This window comes from Strix uralensis, chromosome 1 (genome assembly GCF_047716275.1).
Source record: "Strix uralensis isolate ZFMK-TIS-50842 chromosome 1, bStrUra1, whole genome shotgun sequence".
NCBI classification, from domain to species: Eukaryota; Metazoa; Chordata; class Aves; order Strigiformes; family Strigidae; genus Strix; species Strix uralensis.
In genome coordinates this window covers 139,811,337-139,835,084 of record NC_133972.1, presented here as the reverse complement: position 1 = coordinate 139,835,084, position 23,748 = coordinate 139,811,337, and the positions used below count along the sequence as shown (strand labels likewise).

At 38.1% G+C, this 23,748-nt stretch overlaps 1 protein-coding gene across 1 annotated transcript; it reads left to right on the top strand.

Annotated features, from left to right (window-relative positions):
• Window positions 1-52: 52 nt before the first annotated feature.
• Window positions 53-14,368, top strand: ELOC (elongin C). The gene is made up of 4 exons (XM_074883031.1): window positions 53-180; window positions 8,906-8,965; window positions 11,111-11,254; window positions 13,935-14,368. Exons 2-4 carry the CDS (start codon window positions 8,962-8,964, stop codon window positions 14,123-14,125), a joined length of 339 nt encoding a protein of 112 aa, XP_074739132.1. The 5' UTR covers window positions 53-180; window positions 8,906-8,961; the 3' UTR covers window positions 14,126-14,368.
• Window positions 14,369-23,748: the final 9,380 nt, after the last annotated feature.

Here is a 23,748-nt window from a genome sequence, read left to right as displayed (position 1 = left end):
CCCGCTCCACGCCGCACAGCATGCCGGGAGCCGGGCGCCGCACGCCTTCCAAGGGCAGGGTGCGGGGGGCGCTCGCCCGGGATCGGAAGTAACCTGTGACCTTGCCGGAAGTTCTTAGCAGGCAGCTGGCCCGACACCGCGGGGGCCCTGCGAGCGGGGCGGAGGGAGCGGCGCTGACGAGTGAGTGGCCGCCGGGGCGGCGGGGGCTGTCTCCGCTGGGGGTGGGGAGGCCCCGCCGCTGCCGTCGTCGTCGTCCGAGGTGGGGGGGGGAGGGCGAGGGGGGCAAGAAACGGGGAAGGGGCACCCCTCGGGGCCTGTCCCTCGGAGGGGAACGGGCCTCGCCCTCCGCGCCGCCCTCGCCCTGCTCCCAGAGGCGAGGTGGGGGCCGCTGGACGGGAGCTGGGCCGCTGGCCGGGAGCCGGGCCGCGGAGCGGAGAGGCTTGGAGCGGCCGGGGGAGCGCGGGGAGCCGTCGGGGGGGGGTGTGGAGGGATGCGGTGCCAGATCGGGGTTCCCCCGCCGGGACGGTGGCGAAGGGCGCGCTTCTGTCCTCTGCATGCGGGAGTGAAGCGCTCTCCTTGAAATCCAGGCGCCGCCGGGAAAGGGGCTTTCCGGTACGGTGGTTTAATTAAATATCGCTCTTAAACTTTTTCCGCCACAAATGATGTCCACCCTCTTCCTACACCAGGCCCTAGAGAGAGGGGAAAAACTAAGGCCGAAAGCATTTAGGATGCACTCCCAGGGGTTGTTATACCAAGGTGAGAAGTGCTGGCTAAAGTGCTTTAGCTGTAATGGTCGACGAATATAAGCAAAGCAAGGTTGACGGAAAAGGGTGATACTCTTACATGTAGTAAGAAAAATAAGCTTTTGAGTACCATGTGTTCCTTAGAGGGTGAATTCGCTTTAATATAAGGGAACCTGAGCATTGGTAAGTTATTGATGGCTTCAGATACGTGTATGAATAGGTGATGGTGATGCTAGCAGTTAACTTTGATGGCCAGTTTAATCTTACACCATGTAATACTATGTGCAGAAACTTTATTAAAGATGTTTAATACTGTAGATTGTGATTTAAGCCTTGCACTGTAGGGAGACTTAGATAGTTATAGGCCCTTTGTTTACTTGGGTTTGCTGAAGATCACTTGCAAAAGTTCAATTTGGAAGCAAGCCAGAAAAACGGAGATAAATAGAAGGCTGAGAGAGCTTTAGGAGAAGAACCACTTTGTGCACTTATTTGTGAATAAACCGTTATGTGCTCCGATTTCCTCCTTTTGCTATGCTAAGGACCAAAATATAGCGCATACCTTATACCTTGAGATCAGCCTTTTAATGTGCTTAAGTCAGTAAAATTTTCGCTAACATTTCTCATTAACATTGGGAGCTTTAAGATAATCTTTCAAAACTTTCAGCATTCCAGCAGTTAATTTTTTCCTTATTGTATCAGAGAAAAGTAACTTGAGATTTCTTTTTTTATACTGGAATGGATGATGAAGAGATTTAGGTAGTTGCATGTAGCCTTAATGTGAAGACTTACTATAGGTACAGTGAGGAGATCCAGTTGATTCTCTGATATACCATCTTTCTATGTCCCAACCTCATATTTCTTCTTCTGATACATTTGTGTTCATGCTTCTGTCCCTAATGCTTTGTGTGGGGATAAATTAATATCTTTTGAAAGTATACTTAGCCTCAGGTGTTTTACTGTGTTTTTGCAATTCTCAGTGTATATTACAAGAAACCCCTGAGTTTTGTCATAAAAGTATGGGTTTTGTCAGATTAAAATAAAGGAATTTTGATGTGTTTTGACAAGTTCTCTTGCACCTAGAATGGTTCAGAATTTAATTATCTTCATTATGAGGTAGTTTGCATAACAGTAGTTTTTGATGAATGCTTATAACGAGAGGACAGAAATCCATACTCTACTAAATTTTGCAATAAGCTAGCAGCTTTTTTTTCCCCCTAATGGCAAGAGGTGTACAGTACAGGGCTTTTATTGTATGTTAGGAAAAAAACAGTAATACTCACCTGCCCTTTTTTTTTCCCCCTCCTTAAAACTTTATTGGGAATTACTGAAAAGGATATTTTCTTTAGATAGAAAAAACATCTTCTGTGAGATCTTTGATACTCCATACATCTACCTCATCTCCTGTTTATCTTAACTAGCATTCACCTGTAGCACACCTTCCTGTCACACTTCAGTGTGCCCCTGAATGTTTGAATTTTAGTGCCCATGAGTATGGAATAGTGAATCAGCTGATTGGGAAATCCCGCTGTACCAGTTTTCCTTTGTGTTTTCTAAATATGCTTCAATCCTTATTTACATTAATTATTTTTGATGCATACTGAACAACGAATACTAAACTGAAGAGCAGTATTTTTAAATAAGTTAGTGTATAGGATGAAGAATAGGACTAGAATTTAGAATTGAATAGTAGGAAGCTACTTTCTAACACACAACAGCCTTTGTTTACTGATGAACTCTTACTAATATACAAATGACAGCCACAAAATGTCACATTTGGCTTCTAAACTAACCTAGTAATCGTAAAGGCATTTGTGTTATTTGCCCCATGTTTTCCAAAAATTGATAGAGTAGAATACAGAAATGTCACCAGCTGAAGTGTACAAAAGCCATGTGTGCGTTGTGCAGCTAATGAGTTGGAAGCCATTTGAGTTTCCTTAGACCATAATCTGAATTTTTGAAGAGTTTTCTGTGGGATCAAAGAATCTGAGTGCCTGAAATGTTTGCAGAGATTTAATTTTCTTGTGCTAACCAGAATAAAGCAATGGGGTTCTGAAATCTGTACAGTGGTTGCATGTGTTCAGTCAAATTAGCGTTATGTCCTTCAAGTCTATTCCGGTCTCATCAACATACAAGATCTACAAGGAAATTATATTCTGGAAATTCTGGGAAGCTTGAGAGATGAGCACACAGCATTGGGAGTGAGGTGAGAGGGTCATGGACATGCTTTGGTTTTTTTTCTTGCATTTGATGCTCAAGAGAAGTAGGAAAGAGATCAAACTAAATTCACTATAGCATAGTATTTCTTCTTAGAGTTGTAAGGAGGAGAATAAGATGTTTAAGTATGCTAACAAGAACACTTGCTTTGTGGGGGTTAATTACCATGATTTATGATACTTTGCTATGTTCTACCTCGTATGTGTAACTAGCAACTTGTGAAAATTTTCAGTTCTCCAATATCTAACGAACATTTTATGTTTTCTGCAGCAAGAGCTTCCCTTTTAGACTGGTTGGAAAGTTTCTGTGCCAAATACGCTGGTTTTAGTTGTATTGTATTCTCCCTCATCGATTAAAAAGTGGCCTATCATTTTTATGTAATCTTTCTCTTAACAAATGCAGGTTTTGCTTTTTTTTTTTTAAGGAGGCAGGGTAGGAGTGCAATCATACCTAATGTATGTGCTTTTTTGAGATTAAAGGCAGGGAGCTGAGCTACCTAATTGGTAATGCCACATAAGCTTCTTGAAGGAGAAATGGAATCATGAATGTACTTCAATAAAAATCAGTGGTTCTTTGCAGGAGTCTGAAATAGGTTGGAAATATATAATAAAAAAGGCAAATGTTTGAGTGTTCAGAAAACTTGGATGTTCTCTTCCCTGCTGCGGCACTGGTGTAGTCTTGGGGAAGTCAGACAGGGGCAGCTATAAAATGTGGAAAAGTAATTAAAATATAGGTAGTTACCAGGCATCTTCAGAAATCTCACTGAGTCCCTTCATGTTGTCTTGGCAAATGTTGTCATTTATATTGTTCTCATTATACAGAAGGAAAATATAGTGACATGTTTTGCAGTAAATAGTGTATTGGAAAATACACTGTAAGAAAAGAATTTCTGGTAAGAGAACGTACCAGGTCACTTGACTTTCCTGTTTCTAACCTATTATTTAATACTAAAGGGCATGCAATTTTCGATTTAAAAAAATACTTCTGTGCAGAAAAATTTCCTCCACACTGCTTTTTCTACACACACAAGCAATAACTTCTGTGTGGCAGGGATTTCTACATCCTTCATCTGTCTAATTTCTTTTCCATGTCCCTTTTTTTTTTTTTCTGGTTTTGGGGGAAGTTACATAACAAATTAAGGTTTCTATCAAAAATAAATACATCAAAACTAGCATGCTTTCTGTGCCAATTTTTCAGTGTATTTCTTCTGCTGTTCCCACTTATTTTTCTGTAAACTTATGAACCAATAAGATAGTTGACTACTGGCTGTGGCTTATGCAAGATCGTGTTAATACTGCCTTGCGTAACTTGAGTGTAGTTGTTGGGAAGAAGATGCTTTTCACAAAATAATAAACTTGAACTGCAGTATGATCTAATCTTCATCAAGTGTCATGACACACTGAACACTTCTTGATCCAGAAGAGGAACCAATAGATGCTAACAGGTTATTATTGCTTCTTTAGGTTTTTCAGGTTTCCCAGATTTATGGTTTTTCTTTCCCTCCACTTTTGTTGCATTGACTCTCTGATTTTTCTGTGTTCTCTGCTGTCCATATTTTGTAAGGAGTAAATCTATACTCAGAATCAGAATCATAGAATCATTCAGGTTGGAAAAGACCCTTGGGATCATCGAGTCCAACCGTCAGCCCCACTTTTCTCCCCTACACCATATCCCCCAGCATCTCATCTAAACGACCCTTAAACACATCCAGGGATGGTGACTCCACCACCTCCCTGGGCAGCCTATTCCACTGTCTGATCACTCTTCCTGTGAAAAATTTTTTCCTAATGTCCAGTCTAAACCTCCCCTGTTGGAGTTTAAAGTCATTCCCTCTTGTTCTATCGCTAATTACCTGTGAGAAGAGACCGGCACCAACCTCTCTACAATGTCCTTTCAGGTAGTTGTAGAGAGTGATGAGGTCTCCCCTCAGCCTTCTCCTCCACAAACTAAACAGTCCCAGCTCCTTCAATCGCTCCTCATAGGATTTGTTCTCCAGGCCCTTCACCAGCTTCGTTGCTACTCCTAATAGTATTCACGATTATCTTTTCAGATTTTTTGGGAGGGGAAGTGACACATTGTTATATCAGAATAGAAACAGTGAAACCAAACTGTATCCCTTACATAACTTACATGTCAAATGCATCATATAACGGAATGTATGATGTCTTTCTCTTAAAAGCAGGTAGGCTTGCTGCATGCTGCGTCTTTTATTTTTGGCAATAGAATGTTAGTTTTGATCTATATTTGGAACCAAACTTGGGTTCTGGGATAGCAGTATAAATTTTGTTCTTTTTTTAGTTTATGTTCATTTGTTGGACTTAAACTAAGGAATAGTGTTGGCGTATCTCCTTCTGATGTTTATCCTTTTAATGAATTGTTATATTTATTTTCAGTCCGTTTCTATTTTGCTAAGCTGCGTAAGCAGGACTAATTTTTCTTTTGTGTAACAGGCTCTTTGGTCATATCATAGCTCGTTTCTGTAGTTCTTGTAATTAGAACTTCTTTTTCTTGAAAACAGGAATTCAGAATTGTGTGTGGTATTCCAGACAAATTGCTGTTCATGTGCAACAATGTTCGTATTTCCCTATCTCTATTGCAAAGAAATCCTTGATGTGCGTTTGCCTCTTCCTTACCCCCGCTTTCTTTTCTTTTGCCTCTACAGAGGTACATTGGTTTATAGTTGACCACAGAATGACTGTGCTCCCAAATAACAAGCCCTGACTACGTGAAAGAAGCTTGTATCAGTCCCTATGTGCAGGAATCTTGCACTTCATTTCACGTGGCTTCTAGTATGCCATTTGTCAGGACTGGTCACTTGTGTGTGTGATACTATGTTCCTCTCTTGTTGCAGTGCTTTCCACTTCTGTCTCATCTAAATCTACCTGTTCTTTTCTGGCAGCATTGTTTAAAGAAAAGAAAAAAATTGGTATAATTTTTGGAGGAGCTAGTTGTTCTTTCCTAGTGCAGTTGTTCCATGTTTGCAACATCATACTCTATTCTTGTAGAAAGTTTCTTTCTCATTTTAAGATTACCTTCTTATCACATGTATTTAACCTCAGATGATTTATTGAATTCAGATTGCATCTTGTTTGAATTTTGTTTTTTGAAGGAAATAATTGATTCGGTTTTTAGGTATTGGATCACTCCAGCATGTCTTAAATCTGCTAATGCTTACTGCGGTTTTATTCTGTTTTCCTCTTTAATGCAATTGGATTCAGACCACTGAGCCTGATAATTTTTTTTCTTCTTTAAGTGTTAACTACTGTATTTTTTTTTCCTCTCTAGTCATATGATAGCACATTTCATTGGATTTTATTAAAATGCTCATTGCAGTTTTTTGGGAGAACTCTAATGTTTTGGTGTGGACATTTTTTCATTTCTGCAGCTTTACTGTATTAGCCTTCTCAAGTTATGCTTTTACCTGGCAAGGTGTTAATATATTTGCATTCCCACTAACTAGCCTGTCTATTCCTGTATCTAGTGGCATTATTTGTATTGGAAACCAAGGCACATTTTATCGTCACCAGTACCTCCACAAAATGGTATCACTACTTCTGTGGTTTTTAAAACTAATAATAATTATTATTATTATTATTATTATTATTATTTATAAATCATAAGCAGTTTCACTACTCTTTTGGAATGTAGGGGGAAGGGTTTTGTGGCTAGAGAAGGGGGTAGCACAAGTGATCCTCTTCTGTGAAGCAGAAGTAATAATGTAAGGTATCCCTTCAGTTTCTGAGCAACAGAGACACTGCAATAAGATGCTTGATTTCCACTTACAAAAGCTGTTGAAATAGGGTGAAAGAACCTGTCAGTTTTATGCCTCAACTGTCCCAGCACCCCAATGTAATTTCCTTGGATGAGTTCTTGGAATTATTGAAAATGGCGAAGGCATTTAACACTTGATATTAAGATATCTCTATGACAGCGTACACAAATTAACTCTCAGAGGGCATTCTTGCATACACCTTATGTTCAGGAACTTTTCACCTGCAAGAGTACAGATGAAGATGTTCCTTATACCAGTGGGGAAGGAAAATATTTTGTAAGATATTTCTGTAAAATCAGGATAATTATCAAAGAAACTATGTAAGTGGAAGATGTTTTTTTCTCAGTTCTCCACAGACAACTAAACTATTGGTTATGCATGTGTAGTTTGATTAGGTGTACATAACAAAGTGCCTTCTTGTGAAAGCTTGAGAAAACATTCAGACTATTTCATATTTGTGGTTATGAAAAAAGGGAGATGGAACAAATTAGCACCAAAGCGTTGTTGAGAAGGGAAGCATCAGCAATAGGAAAGAGCTGCATCTTCTGAAAAAATGAGGAGATCTCTGTAAAGCTTTCTTCAAATCTTGCGGCTCCCTCAATTTGCTTACATTTTTTGCTAAGCTTTTACCGGAAACACAGGAGGGAGGGGATGGGGGGGGGGGGGGAGGGGTCTCTATTCTGTTTTTCCACACCTCCCGCTCTGGGGTCCTTCTCTAGTGAGTAATCACAGTTCGTGCCTCTGCTGTTGCTCCCTGCTTTTTGAAGCAATGTGAATTGTCAGAATGCTTAACAGTCTCTTTGCTGACCCGGACAGCGCTGTTTTCCTGAACCTGTGGACACACAATGGTAGCTCGTTTAGGTTAATGGGTTAATGTTTGGAGAGTAGCTATTGATGTGAAAGGAATTTTAGGACAGCAGGTGGGTGGGTGGAATTTCTCATCCAAAGTTTTCCTTTCCACAGCATAGATGCAGTTCAGCATAAAGAAATATATGTTGTATCTGAACATAGCAGATTTGTTTTGCAAATAAGTGCTTCCTTTTCTCTAACGCTTTGGATTCATTTTCCTGGCGAAATATGTATGCAGCAGGCTGAATGTCAATTTATAAGCTAGGGAAGCTCCTGTTTAACTTACCATGTGAATACCTACATGAAATGTCCGAAGTAGATTATCTAGGTGACATTGGTGGCTGTATCGGGAACTGTCAATCTTCTGGGAAGGACAGATTGGAGACCAGGTATTTAGTGCACACTGATTAGGCTGATCCCTGAGCCTTCTCTTCTCCAGCCTAAACAATCCCAGTTCTCTCAGCCTCTCGTCATACGACAGGTGCTTCAGTCCCTCAGTCATCTCTGTGGCCCTTCGGGCTCCTGCTGGGGACCCAGCACTCCAGATGTGTCCCACTAGTACTGAGTGGAGGGGCAGGATCACCTGCCTCAACCTGCTGGCAACACTCCTCCTAATACAGCCCAGGGTGCTGTTGGCTGCCTTTGCTGCAAGGGCACCTTGCTGGCTCATGTTCAACTTGGTGTCCACCAGCACCCCTAGGTCTCTTTCTGCAAAGCTGCTTTCCAGCTGGTTGGCCTCCAGCTGGTACTGCTGCCTGGGATGATTCTTCTCAAAGTCCAAGGGTTTGCATTTTCCTTTGATGAATTTCATTGGTTTCCTGTTGGCCCCTTTCTCCAGCTTGTCAAGGTCTCTCTGAAAGGCAGGACAATCACTCCTCTATTCACAGCATGGTGAACTGTTCTCTGACTTTTTTTTTTTTTCTGTAGACAAGCCGTTCAGTCCCTTAAGTGCATTTTGCAGTGTGGCAAAATTTGCTTTCTTTACTTCTCCAATACCATTGCATGGATGGTGTATACAGTGATAAAAGTCATAAGGCTCTTGCAATACCTCTGGCTTTACAGTCAAGGGTCTTTAAAAAGCTTATGGGAACAACTTCTTTACAAAGTAAGCTAAAATTCAGAGATTCTTGAATATGGTAGGAGTCTCTGGACAGCAAAAATAATTTTCAAAATGTAATGTTTTCGAAGTGTAGTGCTCATCAGCATTGCATGTTGTGTATCATATTCTTTTCTGAAGAGTGTTTATGGTAACATAAAGGCTAATAACTAAAGCTGACTTAAGAAATTGTACTACTGACTGAAAATATTGCCACTTGTGTTTTTTCAGACGCTCCTATTGCAAAAGCTGCTGTTGAAAAGAAACATTTTTTTTATAAGAAGAGAATGGGTAAGTTCATCATCTTGGAGGGTTTTTTTGTTTCCTATAATGTGAAGCATTTTTTTCTCTTACATCAGCAGAGGAGGTGGATTGTAAGACTTTAAACGTTGATCTTGTCACTGTTTTTCTTGTAGCCTCAAAAGGTAATGGAACGTCCTACAGTCATTTTTAGGAGGATTTTCTCAAGTGACTGTTCATTTATCAAAAGACTTGTTCAGAGTGCATCTATCTAACAATAAATTTCACTTGCTTAATATGCATAGTGCCGAAAATGTACATGCTAAAAATAAGATGCCTTTAGGCTTTTGTAGCACTAAACTTTTAGATAGTGGACAAGAAAATTTCACTATGTCCTGTATTAAATATTTTTGTTTGTTTGTTAACCAAGGTCAGCCTGTTGAATTCTGTCTTAAGAGATCATAATAAGGACTGATTTCTGATAATTTACATTGTGTGTGTGTGATCTGACTAAATGTCTGAAACTGTCATATCTGCTGCTACAAATGACTGATTAACCAAACATGATTGGACAGTTTTAGCTATACTTCTGAATGTATTTTAGCATGTTTGGCACTAGCAGTACTTTATTAAAATTGGCAATAACTACATGGTAATTCAATTTTAACTTCAAATTCACAAAGCAACTGATTGGGAGAATGTTGTATTTCCTATAACGCTAGATACAATGCAAAGTACTGATTCTAATATAATTAATATTATTTCTATTCTTTGATTTGTCAGAAGGAAAAACAACACTGACAATCATGTCAAGTTTGTAGTCTATATCTGTTTTATCTTTGCTACTTCTGCATTTGATCATGAAATACTGGCAGTACATTACTTTTCTAGAAGCATACAGGTCTCTTCTGTTACACTTTTCCAAGCTGGAAAAACATCCAGGACTTTAATTTTTAACTTTTGAACAAGATTAATACTGTTCTGAAAAATCAAATTTTACATGCAGTGTCAAATTCAAATATTTTTTTAATGGAATTCTAGCAATACTTCCTATATTAGTCCCTTATAAAATACAGTATTTGAAAGAAGGCGTTAACTTTCCAGTTTGAATTTGATATAAATTGTATATTTAGTGGGGTGGGGGGTTTTTTACACTCACTTTTTCAAAAATATTTTAATATTACTTCAGTCTTTATTACTTAAGAGTTTACAGGAACATAAAAAGATCAACTACAGGGACAGTCTCCTTTGTGCAGTGATGCCCTATTGTGCTGAGCACTGTACAGGCACAAAGTAGTCAGTGGTTCCTACCGCTGAGAGCGTGCTGCCTAAATAGGCAAGACAGGTGCAAGATGGAGAAACGGTTAAGACTGCACAGAGTGAAAAATGCAGTGGTGGCAACAGTAATGTTGCTTTTTCAACTTCTAAAGATAGCACTGTTAGGAGAGAATAAATGAATGAACAAAAAGGGAAGGGGGATAAGGGTTTCTAGAGAAACAAAGTAGAAAGCGGGTGTATAATGAGACAGAAGGGAGAAGGGAAGCAGAAAAAGAACAGTCAAAATTTTTATGAGGAGCATTTGCACATTTCCTTGGGTTTAGTGCTTTTGCACTTTTCCTGTTTTCCACCAAAGGTCCCAACACAGGTGTGCACTAATGCTGTATAGTTCTGGGTCTTGCTGGGCAGTGGGAGAGGATGGTTCTTATTTCATGCTGTTTCTTCAGTACAGGAATACTGACTGCTTTTATTCTTGCCTGTGCTTCAAAAACCGCTTTTTTCCTTGCAGTCTGTATTTTAAATATTAGATATGTATTTAGGTAAGTGTTAGTAAGTACTAGTATGATAAACATAGCAATAGCCTTATGGAGGGAAGCAGTAGCATGTTCAGTTCACTTGAGAATGTCTAAAGCAAAATTTCATCCCTATGCAGATTTTAGAAATCATGTCAGAATTTGATGACAGAGCAGAGATGTTAATAAAAAAATTCCTACTTTTGCAAAAATTCTTACTTTCAAACAGATTGCTGAATGCTTCAGGGAAGTCATCTTCAAATATGCAAAATGTTTCTGTCTTATTTCTGGTTGTATTGGGTTCTTCGGTCTGCAAACATAGTCATAGAAAAGACTGCATCTTGCATTCATAGTGATATGAATCAGTCGTTGTGTTCTGAAACTGTAAATCTGTTTTCCATTATAGATGGAGAAGAGAAAACATACGGTGGGTGTGAGGGCCCAGATGCTATGTATGTGAAGTTAATATCCTCCGATGGCCATGAGTTCATTGTAAAAAGAGAGCATGCATTAACATCAGGAACAATAAAAGCTATGTTGAGTGGACCAGGTAGGTACAAAAGATTTAGTACCTTCATGTCCTTTATTTTCACTTTTGGACAGTTTGAATTTATATCCTGCAGTGAGTGAAAGTTGGAATAAATGTTAACTTTTCCAGATCCTGCCTAGTTCCTGTTTCCAGTGGAACAGTCCACCTCTGTGGGGTATTGTGCTACCAGACATATAATTGGACTCTGTCTGCTCTTGGACAGTTAGTCATCTTATGGTATCATTAGTACTAGTTTCCCATGGTATGAGAACTTGAGGGTATTACATGAAATGTGCAGCTGTCAAGTTCAAAACAAACAAGAGTTGGTAGTTGTTCACTGCCACCTCCATGGTGGAACTTCTAGTATTCTGTAGTGTGTCTGGCTGGTATGGAGTTAATTTTCTTCATACCAGCTCATGTGGTTCTGTGTTTTAGATTTGTGACCAAAACAATGCAGATAAACACCAGTGTTTTAGCTGTTGTTGAAGAGTGTTTGCACAGTGTCCAGGCCTTCTCAGTTTGTCACTTTTTGCCCCACCCAGTGAATAGACAGGGGGGCGTGCAAAGAGGTTGGGAGGGAACACAACCAGGCAGATGACCCAAACTAACCAAAGAGGTATTGCATGCCATATGATGTCATGCTCAGAAGTAAAAAGGGAGAGTAATAAAACCTCCTTAGGGAGGTTAGCCATCTTTTGCTTGGGAACTGCCTGGGCATCAGTCTACCTATGGGAGGTGGTGAGTGATTACCCCTGCATCAGTTGTTTTGTTTTCTTTCTCTTCTTCCACTTGTCTTTTGCTTATTAAACATTTTTTTTAATCTCAACACATGAGGTTTTTTGCTTTTACTCTTCCTTTCCTCTTCCCTTGTCCACTGCAGGGCGAAGTGAGCAAGTGGCTGTGTGATGTTTAGCTGCCTACTGGGGTTTAGGCCACAACACATTCACAAGATCCTATGGCAAGGAGTTCCTGAGCTTGATGACCAAAATTAGCTTAAGTTTCAGAGGAGGGTAGATAAACTTACAGAGGGGAAGGACCTCATGTGTTACTGAATATATGAGACTACCTCTGGTTTAAGAAGTGTCTGAACTAATTCTTGAAGACCGAAAGGGTGGAGGAGAGAACAGGGAGAAGTTAACGCGTGTGCTTTCCCTCTTCTGTACCCTCATCCCATATGTTTATCTTTGGCCACTTGAGTGGTGGGCAGTAGGTTATGTGGAGCTCTGGTCAGAATATGGTCGTTCTTATATTCTCCTTCAGATTCTGGCAAGGGGGATTACTGGAGAGATCTGTTTGCTTAATATGTTTTTTAATTACTTAGTGAGTTGGGCAAACTGAGCAATTGAAATTCTCAGCTTAATGTTCTGCTAAATGTCATTGTAATGGTTGCATTTGAAAATATGTAGTGGGTCTGTTGTCTGATCCACTGCATGTCAGCCATCCAGACATGTCAGAGAAAGAGTAGTTATGTGGCCTGCTCTGAATTTATTCCATAAACAATGTGAAGAAATAAAAGGCGAAGTAGCCTGCTTAGAGAGCTTAGAAAACTAATTCTGTAAGGGAGTCAGCATTCAAGAATATGTTGTATAAAAACTAGAAAGATAAATGGGTTCAAAAGGAAAAGTACTCTTGCTGTCTAGTTCAGTAGGTCATCATTTCACTGATGTGTAAATGTGCTCTATTTCAGTACTGTGACATTGCCAGTATGCTAACATTTCTTCTGTTGCTTCCTACTGTTCCTGTACTAGAATTCAAGCCATATTGGCTTCAGTGCATGCAGATACTTCTACGCAAATGTGTGTAGACATTAGTAAGTAGCTTTGCTTTGTAGTCAGTATTCCTGTAGAAATAGGGGGAAACAAACATTGCTAGGCCTCCCATAAATATGGAGTACATGTTAGTTTTTTGTATTGTCTTTCAGCTTAATGAGTTGAAAGTCCAGAGAGATGAGGAAAAGAGGGACAAAGATAACAGTAGAAAGGCTGTGGGACTAACCACAGGATGACTTCATATCATTCAAGTTTCATGCTTATAGGTACTATAGAAAGCTAATATCAGACATACTTGTGTGTTGAGATTTGGGCTTTGGATAAATTATTTAATATCTAATAGAGATAAACTCACACTGTATGTAACCTTTTCTCTAGTACAGCTAGGGTTTCCCTGTCCCTCCTGCCTGCCTGGTTTCACAGCTTATCACGTTAATGCATCTTTGAGGTTCCAACCTTCTGTCAAGTTTGCTTGAGACTGACTGAGAAATTCAAAGCTAGTTGGGACTACTGATAAGTGTGCATATGCAGATATGGAACATCTATAAACCTTTTTTTTTTTTCCCAAAAAAACCCAAACATTGTTACTGTGACTTTTAGAGCTGAGCATGCTACAGTTTTAGAGCACCTATCAAGCAAGCATCAGAATTAAACCTAAATTTCTGGTGTAGCTGTTCAGAATATTGTTAATAGGCTGCATTACATTTTGTAATGCAGAGGATCTTAATATTCTTGAGGGTTGTAAATGTGGCACATCCTGCTTTACACTGAAGAATCTAATACCCAGGAATGTCGGACTTACACAAGACTACTTAGACTGTGTTTTATTGGTCTGGTAAAGCATTTCATTTTTCAGTGAATTGAGATTCTGACTTCTGTTTCTGTGTTTTGTTTTTGTTGTTTGTTGTTGTTGTTGTTTGTGTTTTCTACAGGACAGTTTGCAGAAAATGAAACAAATGAGGTGAATTTTAGAGAGATCCCATCCCATGTCCTATCCAAAGTATGCATGTATTTCACCTACAAGGTCCGCTATACTAACAGCTCTACGGAGATTCCTGAATTCCCAATTGCACCTGAAATTGCACTGGAACTTCTGATGGCTGCAAACTTCTTAGATTGTTAAATAAAATAAATTATAATAAAAAATGTAAAACTTTTTTCAGTATTTAATACATGTAGTTCAGTTAGTAACTTTTTTCAGATAGCATGTTGCGTGTGTGCTGTTGAGAACTGTAAAGTTCACTGCAGAGGCAATTGCCTTCAGTTCTTTTGCATATAGCAATCATTCAGTTGAAGTTTGTTTTGCTGCTTTCACAAATAAGGACCTTTTCACAAACTGAGACAAATAAACAAATATGCCAATTAGTAGATGGCTATGCCTTATCCTTTAGGTGTGGTAGAACTTTCTTTTAATACAATGACCATAGAAAATACTGGAGTTTAGTCTAATGCTCTCTAAAAGGTAATTATAGTTAAATACAAGTAGCTGTTTAGGGTTTCTAACTTCCTCTTATTGTTAAAGTTTCTAAACATCTGAACTTAATCTCCTTTGTAAGATAGCTGTCCTTTAGCATAGTTATAATAACTAGGTTAGAAATGCCCTCCCTAAGGTTTGTATACTGAAAGCGATGTTCCATTTAGGTTGAAAGTGGAGTGTGTAGGAGAATGCTTAAGGCTTTTAATTTAAATCATAGTATAGACATGCGTAAAAGTGTACTTGATACATTTTTCTTTTATAACCTAAATTCTCCCCCTTAGTAATTACAAATATTCAAGTCACTTGTCTGTACAGTAAGACTGATCCTACTGACAGTGACTTTTAAGGGAAAAAATAACTCTTACAGTCTGTGTATATTATCTTCTGTATAACATATAAGGTTATTCTTAATGTACTGTCACTTGACCTGATATGGATTTTATATGGTTTCAGTTATGATTTATTTCCATTGTTGTGATTGGTTATGTAAAGTCTGTATTTAATCTTTAGAGTAGTAGTCATTTAAATTTTGTAACGTAACAACTGAAAAGATAGCAGTTATCCTATCTTTTACCTCTTCCTCGACCTCTCCCTTGTATCCACAGAAAAAAACCCTGAAATGTGGAGGTCTTTTATATTTGAAGGAAAGGGCATTAAGCAGATGTTTAAGGAGCTGTTTTATAAATTTCATAGGTATTTCCAATGTTTTTACAAATATTTTAAGGGAAAAGGATTGGCAAGCCACTGACATAATACTAGAGCAGAACACATCATCTCTTGGTAGTTCCTGCTGGTAGTTGCCTATACTATCAGTTCCTTGTTCAAAACAAGTTTTCATAAAGAAAAAAAAATTCAACTTGAGACAAGAAGTTGCTTTTTGTTCAGCTGCAGCCTGAAGAACCCTTCTGCTAAAATCATCTATAAATGAAAATAAATCTAATGCATCATAAAAAAATGATGCAAGAATAATGTAGTTAGCATTTCCATCAGCTGACGCTGCTTCAGCTTTGTTTTGATCAAGAAGTAGTTGCGGTCTTTCATGGAAAAATCCTGCTGACAGATGGTGGGACCTCTTTATTGATGTATTAACTCATGGTGAATTTAGAGGGCTGAAACTCTCCTCTAAACCTGTTTGCCAATGTAAATACAACTTTGAAGAGATTTTTCTGGACAAAAACTAGTAACTTACATAGACTATGCAGTCTGCCCATGGAGGAGTTCAGTTCTGACAAATGAAATTTTGCTCTGGGCTTGAACAATGCTTGATAGACAAGCTGACGTTTGTCAATGTGTTGATAGATTAGCTGACATTTATTCACATCACATACTTTGGCACAATTTATTGTGTTTAATGTGGGGATGTTTATGACTAGATTGGTTTTGCACGATAAAGCTGAAGTGCATTTTAAGGCGATTGTCTGAAATCCTGTTTAAGCACTCTGGTCAGTGCTGTTAGTAACTCATTTTCAAGAGCACTAAAAAGACAAACACAAACCAGAGATACCCTGTTATGCTGCTTTTGTTAGAGCCACTAGGAATACCCTAAAAGGTCAAGGAATACCAACATGGATATTTTAGTCCCAACTACATTTCCATCTGAGCGAGTCTTAAGTTCTTTGGCCATTTTTAATAGTCTTGAGGTTAATGACTTGAAGTTAAAAACGATTTAGTTTAAAATTGAAGTAAAAAGGATGTCATTTTTTTTAATAAGGTGTTTTTTTCCTTTTTTTATTTTCCCTTTTTAAGCATTCCAAAACAATCTCCTGTTAAAATACATTGCATTTTATGATTCTATACTTCAGCAGTAAGGTAAAATAGGTGGCTTAGTTCTGAATGATAATTTCATTGTTTTTCCTTCAGCTTAATGTATCATACAGTAGCTTTGAACACTCAGGAAATGCAGTAGTGTCCTAGAGCACACTATTTGCAAAACCACCGGCTGTTAAAACTAACCAGATTTCTAAGGGGGAGGGGGGCAGAGGGATTTAGTGCAATTTCCGTGATAGTGACATGGGTATGCTATTATCAGACAATTGGAAACTTACCACGCTTAACCCCTGAGTTCTAAATAAATTTCAAAATTGAAAATTTTTAAACCTGTGTTTCTGTTGATTTATGACTTCTCAGAGCAAGTATTCATATGTAGAATCATAATTCTCATGGCTACGTGGCGAGCAAATTGCTAATATAATTAGTGTGTGGATAATAGGTTGTGAAACTGTGTGTATAAGGGGGTTTTTCATAGTTTTGAAGAGTTTCATAGATTTAAAGTGTTAAGGTATCTTTGTGCTCCTCTGAATTACAAGTATGCACAATTCTCAGAAACAACCAAGTACTAAAAAAGGATGGTGTTCCTGAACAGCCTTGAAGAAGACATTTTGAAGACTAAGTGTCCCATAATACTCCTTTTTACTTAGTAAGCTAGTTCTGTATCTGATGGTTCAAATTTTAAACTGAACCACTGATTTAGCCATAAAAACTTTCAGATTCTTTACTAACTAGGCAATGAGAAAAGTCCTGCTGGTTTATGGTTTTTCATTATTTGAGTATGTATAAGCTGCTGAAGAAGTTTCTGACGGTCTCAGTTACGAAAGTCTGTGCATCTTGAATCATCAGAACTCTGTTCCACAAGACATGAAACTCCTTTTGGTTTTGAGTCGAAGAAAGGAGGGTTCACCATCAAGATTCACCACGCCATTATATTCAACAGCTGCATCAAACACAATGTCTAAAAGGCGTTTCTTAATTAATGGTAGTAAGTGTGGACAATTGGTTGCTTCTGTCTGCATTTTATCGCTGTATATCACAGGTGTAAGTTGCAGCAGTGGCTGGTTTTTTTGCCCTTTGTTTTTACTCTTCCCGTTGAAGGGGGTTTCCTAACACCTGCCTCACTTTGTTGGTTTATGTGATAGATAAAGTGGACAAGGAAATTAATGGAGCAGGGAAGTTAACTTTTCAGTCCATGTTTGTGTCCCTAGTTCTGTTTATTTTGTTAAGTCCCATATGTTGCAGTATAATTTAAGAGAGTAGCAGCTACTGCAGAGTCATCAAAATCACAATGTTAGTGTGGAGGTACTAATGAGAAATAGCAGTTTTCCTAGCTGAAAACTAAGGGTGGAGGCTGTGGTGTAAACTTAATTTCAACAACTGAATAAAAGAAAAATATCAGGAACTTGTTAAGATTGAGTGTATTTGGAAATTAAACTATTATGCTGATTTTTAAAGACAGACCAAAGCTTTGCAATTAGCAAAAAAGGCATTAGGTAGTTTTTCCCATGGAAAAAGTTCAACTTTGAAGGTTTTCTTGACAAATAATAAACTGGATTGGAGTTGAATTTCTTTTTAAAGTATTAAGTGACAATTTCATGGGAAGATTCCAATGCTGTGAACTCGATGTGTTGCACACAACTGGAAGAGCTCGAAAAGAGCACATAGTAGATTTTGTGATTATTATCAGTCACCTCTGAGGCTTGTTTGAGTGTCATCGCTAGGCCAGCACAGAGAAAACAACAGTGAGTTTTTATCAATTCAAGTTTTAACAAGTGCTGTGTGTCATGAAATAAAGCTTTGCATAGGTTACATCTACAATGTGGGTTGTGGTGCAATCTCTCTTCTATGGGAGAAAGGTCACTGAGATTAAAAAAAAAAAAGGGGGGGGGGGGGAAAGGTCATCATTACCGCGTTACTGTTTTATGTTTACAGAATACAGGATTTTTCTCCCACGCTACATGGAAGGAGAATCAGAGATGCAATATTGTGATTGTTCTTTGAGAAATTGAATACTTCGATGTTTTATTCTATTGAACTTACGTACTTGGACAGTTTTCAAGATGTTAATCATGTAATGTTTTGTAGCCTCACTTGTTGAGGGTAGAAATGGAAAATTAAGTTAAAATTGCCCCTGAAATATTAGTTTGGTGAAAGTAACAACTTGAGAGTTTTTAGGTAAATTAAAATCTTACTGTACAGTGCTAAAGTTACTGGTTTTCAGGATAGTTTTGTGAGATGAGTTTTTTGGGAATACAGGCATGGATTAACACTATTCCTTATTTATTTGTTGCCATTTCTTTCCTCAACCAGAAGTTACGTTGAAGTTAAAGCCAAATACTGTAATTCGTTTAATGTAAACTCAAATTTAAAACTGCCTTTTCAGGTGAGAATTCATAGCTAAGGGTTTTCTTCCCATGAAAAAAAAATACTATTGGTATTCTATTTTCACTTAATAGAAAACCTTTATCTCCGAAATCACCACTACACAAATTCATAATTCATGTCCTAGGTTGCAATAAATTCTTGTTAATCTAGTAAAACAGTAGGATACTTGTTATGCAGGTTAATTCGCTCTTACATAAGTAGTTCTCAGTTTTGGTTGGTATCGCCAAGCTTGAAAAATACCTAGAATCTAAATGCATATGGCACAAAGGATTTAATTTCTCTTTTTATACAGGGAAAAACTTCCTACATTACCATACTAAATTGACATACAATGTTTTCCAGAAGTGATACTCCATGTGAGTCAGAATTATTTTGTAGCAAGCTACTTGGAACATGTAAATGATATATCAATATTGCACTAACATTTAAGCTGCTTTCAGATTTGTCTGAAATGAAAAATATTTGACTTGTAATAAACAACTATGACTTAACAAGAGAACTGTCTGAAAGTATTTAGCTGAAATAGTCATGTAACTGCTCATCCATTGTGCTTTCATAACAGTTCATTTTCATGGTAGTCATATCCCATATGGAGTCTTGTCTTCCCAAGGAACATTCAATAAACAAAAGCAAACCAACAGACTGGACCCGTGTCATCTTGGTGTACAGGCCTGCAAAATGAAATTCTGCAAGCTTTGTAAGTAGTGTGCAGGGTCCGGTGATGGCAGTATGCAGCCTGATGTCCGCATCTGGAGGATTTGCTTCTCATCCCTCTGGAGCCGTGACAGTGTATTGCACAGCTCTGTAAGTTACCTGAGAAGCCTCTTCTCCAGCAATTTTATCTTGCTTCTAGACTAGCAAGACCAAACAGCTACTTAATTTAGAAAATTCCTTATCAGTATCTTCTTCACTGGTTATAAAGTCAGTCACTTCTGTGTATTCCTAAGAACAAAATCAACTTGGTATTCATATAACTCTTAGGCTTACCTGAGAAGCCTTTAGTTTAGTCTTTAGAATTAAAGTAAAATTACTAAATGATAATTATATTTGAATCCTACAGGTATTATCAGTGAGCAGCATCTGAACCCTTGTATTTGATAGACACAGTAATCAACCTGCTCATGTGGGCTCTGGAAACATGCTTTTGATGTGGAAGAACTTTTAATAATTACATAACCTTGCACTGCTCAATTCATTGATCTGTTTTATTGAATATAGGTCCTACACAATCCTCATTATTATAATTTTTTACAGCTTTTACCTTTATAGGTATTTATCTTTACAGTATTTAAAAGAGTTGGAAGACTACTGGTGCCATGGCTTGACAATTACTACAAATTGGTAATTATGGCATATTATTAAAACAGACAATTCCACTCCTTTCCCTAGCCCCATGTCCTCTTTCTTCCCCTGCAGTAATTATAACAACTGTGTGTCCACATAATAAGACAGACTCTTCTTCTGATCTGATGGAAAATCATTTTGGTAGTTTAGTCTTCCTGCAGACAAGCTGAAAGCCACTGATCACCCAGTAGCTGCAAAATTGTCAATTCCTATACAAAAGAAGAAACAGAAGCATATGACATCCGAGAACAAGATTACCCTCTTCTGCAGGCACTGCATTTGCAGCGGATCAGGAATAAGGTGAAACTTCTCAGCCTCCTTTCAACCCTTTGAAAGTCCTGGGCTGGAAGTAATAATGTGCCTGTTTCTATTCAGAACCAAGATGAAAATGGAATATGCCATTGATGAAAACCTACATTGTCACTAAGTAATAAAACAACAAAATCTCAACAGCTCAAAGACATCTTTCAAATTTAGGGTATTTTTCATTTTTAGCGATGTATAATTTTTTTTTTTTTTTTATATTCTTGATATAATCTTGTCTTGGTTTGATTCTACATCTTTAGATGGCATTTTCTGCAGGTGCATAAGACTTGTGTTTATCAGATTTCCATTTCACAGACTTTTTAAACGCAGTGCTCTTCCTTCAATTGGCAGGCAGCAGTGGAAGAAATAGTTGGCACAATTCCTTCGAGGGGTAGGGAGTCCTCCACGCTCATGAGGATGTGGTCTCCTGGCACTGCAGGTCATGGTTGCTATGCCACTGGAGTAATAAGGGGAGGGTAACGTGAATGTACAGTTGACTTCTGTGGAAGAAGGAGGCAAGATGGAAAGCTAAAAAAGTACAGTGGACAAAAGAAATCAAGCTCCCATGTTGTTACAGAGGCAGAAATTGTAAAGAAGCAGGCAGTGATAGTTCAGTATGTAGAAGAATGATATAGAAAAAAAGAAGGGAGAGCAGAGGAAAAAAATGTTTGGTAATGTTTGAGAACATTATGGATAATGTAGGGAATGGAATATAAAATTATGGGGACCCTAATCAAGAAACATATTTGACCTCTGTGAAACTGGTTAGATATATCAGAAAATTATCTAATAAATGCAGTTTGAACATGAATTGCATTTTTCCTGTAAATGTAAGGTAATGCAAGTTCTGAAGAAAAGTGGTTTTTTAGATCAAATTCATTAATATTTACAGAAACAATTTTAGTAGGAGGTACAATTTTCATTATTTGCTCTATATGTTTTTGATATGTGTCATAATCATGTATTTGATCAATCAGTGCAAGATAGCTTCTGAAAGAATGAAGATAACAGATGGAATTCCTCTTACCCCTAAAGATTTGAAAATTTGAGACCTAGGACTCTCATCCTTGAAGTGTCTGGCAAAACCTAGGTTGACTGGTGCAGGATCAGGCTGCATTAGCCAACACAATAGTTATTTGTTTTTTAAAAAAGAAAGCTTTAGTATTTGGCTATCTCTACACCTGCAACAGATTAGGAAGGGTTAACTGCAAAAGTGTTGTCTTATACATTTTTCATAGGTAAAGGTCAACACTGAAATGAACAGCAAATTACAATATAACTAACTCCTTGTGAAATCTACCCACTCTGGGATTTTGGGCCTTTCATTGCTGAGATTACTGAATAACTTAGAACAAAGAATACTATGAGCCATCACAAAATCAAGAATGAAATTGTATTTAAGGAATAAAATACTGATATTCATATAAATTCTTTCTGGGAGTCTGTTAATAGTGTTTGTTTTCTTATTGTCCTTTAAGGGATTGAATCCCTATAGCATTACACACCTTAAAAAAACACTTATTAAAAAGCACTCTCTACAAGCCAGGTTACTGAGACATACGGAAAGAGAAAAAAAACAATAAAACACAGGGATAATTCTCCAGCTGCCCCTATTCCCATGACGACAAGGAGCTAAAAATGTTGCACATATGCAATTGCATGACACTTTAAAAAACAAAGATGTGACAACAGTGGTAATATACCTTTGGTAGTCCTGTAAGAATAAACTCTACTCAAAGTGAATTTAGGGGTGGGGGGGTTCTGCTCACGAGTTTCAACTGCAGAATAATGCTTTAGTTTCTTACATACCCTGTTAAAATAGCATGGATAGTAATTCATTTGTGATCTATTTCGCAAAGGGAAAACTGCCCCTTGCTTTTCATGCCTGCTATCCTCAGAAATGGGGTTTGCAGCATAGATTGTTACCTCAGTAAACAATATTTTAGTCCAAAATGTGGAGATGCCTTGTTTTTAACATTGCAAAGCTCTGTGTGATAGGAAAAAAGACTTCTCGAACATAAGCACAGTTAAAAGCTATGATTTTTTGCTAAGGTGGCTTTTCATCCAGAGATAATTTTTCTTTATGACAGAGTAGAAGTCATATTTGTACTGATTACAGTTAGCTTAAGACTACAAAGCTGATCTTTGCATGTGAAACCAGCTTGCAGTCTATGAAGTGTGCTGGCATTCATAAGCTTATGCCTTTTCGTGTCTTCTGACCTTCAACAGGGTTTTCTGGAACAGGGTTAAGAAACTGAATATAATGGATTGAAATCAGTTTTATCTCACTGTGATTCCATCAACACAGATAGTCAATATGTCCATGTTTATAGCCAAACACATGTCCATTGCTTAAACTTGATGTTCTTGCTATCTTTGTGGCATATGGCATTAAGAAATGTATTTTTGGATAAACATATGTTTGGATCGTGCAAAACAACAACATCTAGTAGAACAGAAATAGCGATGTTCCACTTAATGCTGTAACAGCCTAGGTTAGTTCTGAAGAACTGCAGGAAAAAGTAACCTCTACCAGATCTAAATGTCTACTTAATGCAATAAATCCTCTGCAACCTAAATGGTGCTGTGAAATCATACAGTACATAAATATACTGACTTCCAGGGAAAACACACACAGCAAGACTCTTCTTAGTGCTATTTAAATGAAGTCAGCAGAGCAATGCCAGGCTTCACAGCTTCAGGAACCCATAGTTTGTGACTGAGAATTGAGGTTGAATTTAGAGAACAAAAAGTATAGGACTCATCTTACATGGCGATACTTTTTCCATCCTTACTTTTGGTAGACTAGTCTCCTTTCCTACTCAAAAATCGACACATACTCAATTCTGTTATCAGCAAAGTCCCGCAAAGTCAAGAGGCTCATTCCCTTCTGCAGCCGCCTCACAGGGCAAGGATACTCCTCCCCCTTTAAGCAAACCCCCGAAGTTTGTATGCTCACTGTAATATCGGCGACACTGCTGAGGATGGATACGCATTGGAAGCTGATGCTGTGTTGTGCTGGGTTTTTGTTTTCCTCCAGTTGGCCATTTTCAAAGTTGAGGATACATGAAAACATACCAGAAGGTAAAGCTTGTAGGTTGTAGCAGTATCTCGCATCACACTAAATAATATGAAGAAAGTAGGTGGGCTTTCAGATGCACACCTTTCTTCAGGTCTAAAATTAAAGAAGCAGATTTCAAAGGTAAATACGAACTAAGAACAATTGTCCAGTAATTTAACTGGATGTGTATCAGGCCATCTTTGAATGAAAAATCAGGTGCTACTGATGGAGCAGAGATGACCCAAGGGGATTCTTTAACATCATCAGAACGTGTGGGTGTGGAGGGACAGAGAAAGGTACTCCAGTGTTTCTGGAATGTGCAGTGAGAGCAGTGGAGAGGGAGATTATAATGACCTATAAAATCACTATCTCTATTAAATCCTTGGTTTTCCATGTCCACTAG

Excerpts from the sequence above, each read along its gene's own strand:
- ELOC (XM_074883031.1), top strand. Across the intron at positions 11,255-13,934 it reads AGCTATGTTGAGTGGACCAG|GACAGTTTGCAGAAAATGAA; the intron begins GTAGGTACAAAA and ends TGTTTTCTACAG.